The sequence below is a fragment of the Neolamprologus multifasciatus genome, chromosome 11, assembly GCF_963576455.1.
Source record: "Neolamprologus multifasciatus chromosome 11, fNeoMul1.2, whole genome shotgun sequence".
Taxonomy (NCBI): domain Eukaryota; kingdom Metazoa; phylum Chordata; class Actinopteri; order Cichliformes; family Cichlidae; genus Neolamprologus; species Neolamprologus multifasciatus.
Window position 1 is genome coordinate 16,901,137 of NC_140449.1, and position 9,731 is coordinate 16,910,867.

Sequence of the window (9,731 nt, forward strand, 5' to 3'; positions counted from 1 at the left end):
TCCTTATCGTGAGCCGTGGGGTTGTTTTTTTTTCTCTCACCCTCTCTCGCACTTGTTTTCTGCTTCACTCCGCATGCCAGCCTTGTGCTTTACGCTGGGAAGAGGGGGGAGGGGCGGTAGTTACACTCAATAGCACAGGAACAGAGCAGGAGGGAGAGAGAGAGAAAGAGAGCCAGGGACAACAATGTCACATTAGAAAGGTATAGTAATCATCCACAACTATTTTCAGTTGTGGATGATAAAGGATTCAGAAAGTTTATTCATGCAGGCCCATATGACAGAGAATATGCATGTTCTTTTTGTTTTCATATTATAATTTATATTTAATTGTGTTGTGGTTTGCAGTGTTTTGTGTTGTTTCACTTTAAATTTGTAAAAGGAAAAAGCCGAAAATATAAATAGTTAAAAGTTGAAATGTGAATAGTTGGTTTTTGTATTATATGATTTATTTATTACATTTTATGTGGAGTGAATAAATAAAAGTATATTTACGGTGGCCCCTACAGACAAAGCACGTACAAACTTCAAATCACGTGCAAACTCTGAAGCACGTACAAACCCTGAAGCATGTACAAACTCCAAAACACGTAAAAACACGTACAAACTCTAAAACTCTCTAGGGGCCACCGCATATATTTATATATAAACATATATAAATAAAACCACTTAATTCCTTTTGTGCATAATTTTATATTATTGTTAATAATAAATTAATTAAAGCAACAAAACAACCTGAAGAGCGGTTCGGAGCCGAAAGAGCCGGCTCTTTTTAGTGAGGCGAGCCGAAAGAGCTGGTTCTCTAAAAAGAGCCGGAAATCCCATCACTAATGTTGGGCCATGAAGTCTACACCGACCCATCCTTAAAATTCAGGGAAATGAAGGACGCATTTGAGGGCCGCATTTCGAGCAGCCTTTGAATTGGGACTGCCTTCGTCGTGTCGCTGTGACGTAATTGGCCTTAAAAAGCGGCCTTTAAGGCTGCAGACCCTGAATTGGGATACAGCCCAAATCCGGTCATTGGTACTTCCTGGCTTGTGTAGTTACTAGGTAACAAAAGCTCAACATTGCCCCTAGCGTCCTGGAGCACTTCCGTTGTGTTTTGGAGTTTGCGTGTATTTTGGAGTTTGCATGTGTTTTGTATTTTGTGGGCTCTCCACAAGCTTGGTTGTCTGTTCTTTGTGTGTTTTGATTAAAGAATGTTAGCTACCGCTCACCACTCGTCTGCAGGCTTTATTTAAATGGAAAACTTCCACAACACTGTCTTCAAACTGACATCCAAGTTGTGGGTCATACTCTCTGACAACATTCAATATCATATCTTTGATTTCCAGCAACATCTGTATTCGCATACAATCAACAGAACCGCTACTCTATTTCTCTACCTATCAAATCCACATCCAATACTTCTGCTCTTGCTTCCCTTCCAACTAGTGTCCTGCACACACAGTATATTTAACCTCCTTCTGTCCATCATGTGAGCTCTACCAATATTACACATTCCACACTCTGAGCTTTCCTTCTCTTTTTGTGGCAACAAGGTGTATCCATACATGTGTGAAATACTTTTTTTCTAAAGGAGGATCCATAAATGACTATGTGGCCAGTTCATTTAACATTAACAGCTCCACAAGAAGAAACATACAATAGTTGTGATGAATAAACAAAAGGAGCCTTGGTGCTGCTGGTACAAGTATATGAGTTGTCTCTTCTCTCAAAGTGTGAAGAGGAAATGAGACTAACACGCCAATTTAAGACTAACTCTTTTTTGTGAAATGAAAGCAAAACAATTTTATTTCTTTCTGGGATTGTGTAAGAACCAGTTAAACAAACGACACAGTGTACTATTTTAATTGGATGCTTTGTTAATTTGCTATTAGTATTTAACACACATTGCTTTACTGATGCTTCTATGCATTGTACTGCACATATCATACATGGTCTGTAAAATGTAATCATGCGTGCTAAACAGTTATATACAGCTTCTCATTTGTTGCTTTGTTGGTCTCATAGTTTGTGGTCTATTGTTTTTCAGGTCAACTGGTGTGGTTTTTTGGGGGGGGGGTTTTGGGGGGGAGGTGTTCACTGAAGAAAAGCACAAAACATTTTATCATAACTCATCTTATTTAGCTCAAAGTGAACATTGAAAACTGAGCTTATACTAACAAATAGCTCTGTAGATGTGTTAAAACTACTTATAATCAATGCAGTGAAGAGTCCATTGATAGATTAATAAAACAAGCTTTCCACATTATACATGCAAGAGACTTTGTGGTAAAGTGAACGCAATGGCTAATACAAGCAGGAAGGAAACCAAACCTTTCACTTCTCCCCTGGAGGAAATGAAAGCACCCACACAGTCTTTATTTTTTAGAAGACGAGATGGATGCTTTACAGTGGCTTGTGTTTTTCATATGCATTTGCTTCAAAGGTATGATATGTTCTGCGTTTTTTTATGAATTTATTTTCAGAAATTCTAGAACTAATTCAGGGGAATGGGCATTTTGTTTCATGCATTTAAGCGTTCTTTCTCTTATCGATTGTCCTGTTTCTGCCCCTCACTTCACTCCATTTTATTGTGCAATTTATTGCAGCCACTCAAACGGAATCATCCTGGACAGTTGATGTGCCATCCTCAGTGGAAGGTCTCCTTGGCTCATGTGTGGTGATCCCCTGCTCTTATAACTACCCAGATATAACGGCCCATACATTCACAGGGATTTGGAGGATTGATGACCAAGTCATCTATCATCCAACTGAGTCTAACACTATGGAGAAGTATAGGGGACGAACAAAACTTCTGGGAGACCTCAGCAAGAAAAACTGTTCTCTGATGATTGAAAATTTTCAGCAAAGTGATGGAGGACCTTTCTTTTTCAGGATTGAACTAGAAGGTCCAAACATGTTTTCCTATTCCAATAACAAAGTCTCTATTTCAATGATCAGTAAGTAAAATTTTAGTTAATACTGTAAAAAATTACATTTTGTAGGTCTCATAAGCCTTTCTTTATTTCTAGGCTTTTTTTATTTTCAGAAAGATATGTGCTCAATTAATATAAATTAATTTTAAATGTTTTCAGGTTCTTCATTTTTGGTATTAAAATAGGATTAATCAAATACCGTTTTTTCTTTAAGCAGATGTGTGATGTTACCACACAGTTAACAAGTTGTTGTTGTTGTTTTTTTTTTTTTTTACAAAAATTATAATTTGGTTGGGAAAAGACACGGTAAGAAAATCAGGCCAAATGAAGCCCCTACTTTTTTTTATCTTATATTTTTAAGCAAAATAAATTATTTATTTATTTTTTCCTGTGGACAACAACCTAAATGAGGTAGGAAATATCTTTTTTATGTTTTTTTCCCCACATTTTTCCTTCTTAGATTTTGTGAAAAAGCTAATGTTTTTTGTGTTGGTCACCTCAATGGACTCTTATTCATGTTTTATCAATAAAGACAAGCCCAGTCATTATAAAACATGCCATCAACTGCCACATGCGTCAAGTGCCATGTGTTGCATTACAGCACTCATGATGTTCATGTGTTCTCGTTAAAACAGGTGAACCAAATCCCACTGATTTCTTTGTGCAAGAAGAGGTAAAGGAGGGTCAAACTATATCTGCATTCTGCTCTGTGTCTCACTCCTGCCCCACATATCCACCTGATTTTCACTGGAGTCACTCTGGAGAGCAACATTTTCAGACACAGAATCTTCAAAATGGCCAGTGGAAAGCAACATCTACTCTGACCTTTCGCTCAGACCGCACTGATCACAACAAACCTTTACAATGCAGAGTTACATACCACGGAGGAAAGCAGCGGGAACCATCCAAGACAATTAAAGTAAAATGTAAGTGTGCAGCTTTAACAGCATGTTGGTGTTAAAAATGGGGCGACCGCTCAGGGGGTTGGGAAGTGCATCTGTAACTGGAAGGTCGCCGGTTCAATCCCTGGGCTCTCTGTCCTGGTCTTTGTGTCCTTGGGCAAGACACTTTACACTGCCGCCTACTGGTGTTGGCCAGAGGGGCCGATGGCGCGATATGGCAGCCTCGCTTCTGTCAGTCTGCCCCAGGGCAGCTGTGGCTACAACTGTAGCTTGCCTCCATCAGTGAGTGAATGAATAGTGGCATTGTAAAGCACTTTGGGTGCCTTGTAAAGCGCTATATAAATCCAATCCATTATTATTATTATTATTATTATTATTATTAAAAAAGAATCCCTTAAATATTGTAAATGCTGTAATTTAGTAAGAACTTTTTAAAAGACGGGACATAGTTTTATATAAAGTTTTAGTTGTTGTTTTATTATCATGGCAAAAAAATGTAATAATGAAACCAAAGAGACTGAAAATTAAATGGTTTTTAAAAAATCTGAACAGAAAAAAATCATAAAATGTTTCTGGTTGATATGTAACATTGTCTTTGATATTTTGTCATAACATTTATGTTTATCTCTTTGGTTTCGGAAGTTTTCTTTTATTGCTACACCACGTCAAAATATTGAAACAAGCTCAACTTTGACCTGAATGTATGAAAAATAAACTAAAATGCTGCACAGTAACATTAAGGGTTAAATGTTTCTATGCAGATGCTCCAGTGAATGTGAAGGTCGAGTACCAGCCAGATGTTAATGAGGGAGAGACTGCACACCTGAAGTGCTCCAGTGATGCTAACCCTGTCAGCAGCTATGAGTGGCACAGTGAAACTGGTGTTCTGCTGAATAAGGGACAAACCTACACAATGTCAAATGTCTCCAGACACTCAGAGGCCGTGTACTGCACTGCTGTCAATGAAGAAGGACGAGTCAAATCAAGCACCGTGCAGCTCAATGTGTTATGTAAGTAAACAATACAAGAAATATAACAACAGAAGAGATTTTTCTTTTCATTCAAATGTATATAATAAATGTATGGTTATCTGCTAGATCTTAATTATATCTGCTGTCTTAACAGATGCCCCTGACATTGAGACTTATTCTAAGTGTTCCTCATATAACGGCATAGTAAAGTGTGATTGCATCGTACAATCCAGGCCTCCCAGCATGGTCCATTTTGTTCTTGGTGACAGAGTCCTGCCAAGCAGCAAAGTAGAGAAAAATGGCTCTTTTACTATTGGGACTCTGCAGACAGACTTTGGGTCCTTCAAGTTTGTGCACTGCCTGGCAAACAACACGTTGGGAAATGATAATCTCACACTCTTTTTACCTGTTAATGGTAAGAAAAAAAACTTTGAATCTCAAGAAAACAGCATAGATTATTATCACTATTATCACTAAAGTTTGTTTTGTTACATGGCAAAACAAAAAATATTCAATGTGTTTTCTTTTTGAACAGACAACATGCAGAATATTTTCATAGCCTCTGGAGCAGGTGTGATTTTTCTGATAATTCTGATAGCCATTGGAGTGGGAGTTGTTAAAAAATGGTAAGTTGTTAAGGACAAGTTACACACTATAAAACATTAACAGATATAAGTTCAAGTCATGTAAAATGTCAATACCTGTTTTAAATATGATCATAAAATAAAACAATATTTATCTGCTTCTAATTGCTGCGATGTTATGCTAATGTTGTATTATAGAGGTTTTGGAAAGTCTTAGTTGATGTTTTAAATTTCAGCAGGGGGCAATCAGACGGCACACCAAAATCTGACTTAAGCACCACGAGGTCAGACAGACCTGAGGAGCCCCCTCGTTACGCCCAAACAAAAAGGTTTTAATTCTTCAAATCAGTTAAAAAAACAAAAACAAACTTTATTCTTTATTAAACATAAATGATGAATATTTGATATAATTTGTGTGTAGAGGAAAAACCCAAACTTGTTTGCTTTTTGCATTCTTTGTACAGGAAGGAGAACTATGAGGATGTCCATTACAATGACATTTACGCCAATGACAGTGTGTATGGGAACATAGAGGTAGGTAAAGTTTTGTATTTTTTAAAATTTAATCTAATCATGCGTCAAAGACTGGAGTGAATTAAGCAGTCTTTTCTGTGCAGACTGACTGGGATGAATCAGTATACGCCAACATGTAATATATGTGGAAGACCAGCTGCGGTCAGGTCGGAGTCAAGGAAAAAGAAAAATCCTAGTGCTATATTCATCTTATACCACATACATATTATATTAGTTTTCCTGTCATCTGTCATTCGCATTTCCTTGTAAAATATTGTAAGTAAGAGAAGTTCTGTTTTGTACTTTTGTTTGTCTGATCAAATAATGTGCTTTGAAAAATTACTATTAAAGTTTTGCAGTAATTACAAAGTTGCCAAGTTACTAAATATGTTTATTAGCTGTTTTATCGCTATTGTTTTTGTGATTAGTTATTCAACAACAGCACAAGGTGTGCTAATCCTCTTCATAAAAAATGACATTTAACACATAGTAGCTGTTAATCTTTTAACTGGAGAAAATACTCAGGAAAGCGTGTCAATTTTAAATCTTATATTAGCTACATTGTGAGTTAATTAAATATGCATTGCAAATAAATGGTATCAATGCTTACAAACAGCCTAACAGATATGGGTGACCACATCTCCCACTTTATGTGGGACTAGACTGGATGTTTATCTCTCATCTCATTATCCCACTTCTCATGGCAGTGTGTTGTGATCTGGTCTGGTCTGTTTATTCATTAATCAGCAACAACCATCGAGATAAAAACCAAGAAATGTGTGCTGTCCTCAGGTCTAAGGAGCTAAAAAACTCAACAAGAAAAAAAAATCAATAATAAGAAAGAGTACGCTGATTGTTGGCATAGTTGAAATGACTCCACTTTTTACATTACCCTCAATACAAACATGTTTGTTGAGGTTTAGCCAGAAGCCAATTGTTTTAAAAGTCTGTGTCACTCCTTTCAAGATATGTATTTAAAGTAGATGCCAAATTAAAAATCTTAATTTTAATTACAAGGCATATAAATCAGACTAACATATGTTTTCTTCCACAATCCTAACCACCTGCTCAGGATGTTCAGTTTGGGGGTCTTCATATGTACAGATGATATTTTTATTTATCACAGTTGATTGGAACCAATTGGTTGTGACAAAGAAAGCTTATTTTAAACATAAGTTACCACAGACGGTAAGAACAAAGATCCTTAAATAAACTGGCCTCCTTCAGTACTCACTGAAATATTAGTATGGGCCAGAAAATGACAGTGCAATACAAAATGATCATCAACTGTGTGTGTGTGCCTGTGTGTGTGTGTGTGTGTGTGTATGTGTGTGTGTGTGTGTGTGTGTATGTGTCATCCTGGAGAAGTTGAACTATGCAACCTCTGTAGGGTGGGTCCAGGTTATCACCTCATGCTTAGTGACACTGACCCTACTCAAACTTAAAACTAGTCCTTGTCGCCTCTCCCATCCTCCTGTGTTTGCCCATAAAAAAATCATAAAAGAAACTCGTGGAAGGATCCCACAGTTAAGTCCACCACGGTTCAGTTGCTAGGTGAAAATTACATCTTCAGACAGGTATTGGACTAAAACATGTTAAGTTCTATTCTTACTTTGTCATTTTTTATAATAAAACTCATTAAAAATTAATCTAATTTTAATTTGATTTAATCAAGAACAAGTGGTGTTTAAAAAAATTAATCAAAGGAAAAGGGTCAATGAAGTGATTCATCCATATGTCACTTAAAATGAAGTCCATATTGGCCCATAGTCTAATAAATATTTTCTTTTTTGCAGAGTTCAATGTCAGGTGATAAATGTACCTATTTTATTAAACTTTATGACATATGACAACATCAAAATGTAATAAACTTTCTGGAGAATACATAAACTTAAACCTCACAACTAAAAACTGTTTGTTTTGGTTATTTTCATCAAGATTTCAAAAACCTTTAAAATGGTGATTGCATTTTCCAGTAATTGATTGATTGATTGGTTTATGTTAATTACTATGAGATAAACTCCAATTGTTACTGTTTGATGACTCTTAAATGTTCCATCAATAACAGACACGGTCAGGTCTTTAAAATAGACCAGATCAGCCATCATTCAGCATTTGTTGCTTCAGTAGAAAGACCCAGCAGCTGTTTTAGTGACCAGGTAAAACAAAAACAAAACTCTGTTCTGCAAATTCTTCACTCATACATTCATACATGTATTTATTTACTAGTAGGCTTGTTGTTGTTTTTTTCTTTTTTAATTTACAGATTTTCTCCTTGGTATCATGGGTAATTCAGCAACCACTGGCTTCAGCATTTCCAAGAAACTGTCCTGGGGAAGCCAGAAAGAGGACACAGTCAGGATGCAGGACTTATTGGTAAATCGTGACGATGATCTCTGGAGTGTTACAGGAACACACAGCTTAAGTATGGAGGAGATTGATCTCGCTCACAACTACCCTTATGCTGAATTACCTGTTCAGGAGAGCAACAAAGTGTATTCATACACATGTGAAATACTCAACCCTGCTTTTGTTGGAACAGAGGATCCAGAAATATGTGATTTTACAGTGAACAATTCAAACAACACAACAGAACAACAAGAAGATACTCAGTTCTGATTAATAAGGTGGTAACAAACAGCCCCTTGGTATATATGCTTCTTGGTAGCATCTCTACTAAAGAGTGGTTTTCTCGCTCAACTTGTGAGAGGAAGTAACAACAAGATGCCTGCATATGATGACATACAGGCATTGACTATGTAAAGGAAGTCCTTTGCTCTGCAGAAACAATAAGTTTCAGCCATTCTCTTTACAGATTAAAAACTGTATTTAAAATGTGTTTTCCTTTTTAAACAAATGTAATTCATGTCTTCTTTTGTGAAAACCGTGCATATAAACAACTTTGCACTTTGTTGTTGCTTACAGTTCCATCCTTGTGTGACAGTTAAACACATGGTACTGGAGGTATTATGTAACAGAGGTATTATATTAACAGTTTGTAACTAAAATGTAAGCCTCCTTGCAGAAGTGAAAGGACATACATTCTGACTTCCATGTACTTCTGGTTTGGCCTCTTGGTTTATGGTCTAATGGTGAGCCTATTTTGAGATTTCTCTGCTCAGCTGATAAAACAAATGAATATTTGTTATGCATCTAAGAATCCATCACCAAAACTAGTATTGACAAAATATACTTTTATAAGATATTTTGTCTTTGATTATCTTTTTATAATAAACTTAAATGTAAATAGGTCTGGTATGGAGCAAGAGGCAGGGTACACTCCAAACAGTAGCTCAGTCGGTCAAAGGGACAGATTGACAGCAAACCATTAATACTCACATTCACACCTACGGTCAAGTTTAGAACCATCAGTTAATCTAACATGATACTTGGATTTGAACTGTGCGTGGAAGTACCCTGACATAACTCATGAAAACATACAAAAAAAAAGGCCAGACTGGATTCAAACCCCAACCTTCTTGCAGTGAGGCAACAATGCTAGCCACTGTACTATGGAGCACTTTGAATTATTCATAATTCAGTGTCAGTGTCCAGTATCTACTTTTGTCCGTGCAGTGAATTCTTCTGTCTGTTTAATTTTTTAGGTTTTTTTTTTTCTATCTTAGCTTTTCATGCTTCCCTCCATCTCTGGAGTCTTTGTGTGGTTTATGTTTTGATGTTGTTTGCATGTTTCCCAGCTGTTTTTGTTGTCTTTCTGGGGCTCATTTTAATCTTTTTTCACAGTAGTTCTGTGTGTATGTGTATTCCAGTCCATATTGTCTGTTGTCTGTGTGACTATTTTTACATCATTTGCACTAAACCTGCATTCTTTGATTTTATTTA

The 9,731-nt window shown here is 36.5% G+C and overlaps 1 protein-coding gene across 1 annotated transcript; it reads left to right on the forward strand.

Moving 5' to 3' along the window:
- The first annotated feature begins 2,075 nt into the window (after positions 1–2,075).
- Positions 2,076–6,257, forward strand: LOC146508069 (sialic acid-binding Ig-like lectin 14). Its single transcript, XM_085178788.1, has 9 exons — positions 2,076–2,428; positions 2,592–2,942; positions 3,554–3,844; positions 4,582–4,830; positions 4,946–5,206; positions 5,327–5,417; positions 5,612–5,704; positions 5,840–5,909; positions 5,993–6,257. Exons 1-9 carry the CDS (start codon positions 2,380–2,382, stop codon positions 6,026–6,028), a joined length of 1,491 nt encoding a protein of 496 aa, XP_085034914.1. The 5' UTR covers positions 2,076–2,379; the 3' UTR covers positions 6,029–6,257.
- The last annotated feature ends 3,474 nt before the right edge of the window (positions 6,258–9,731 follow it).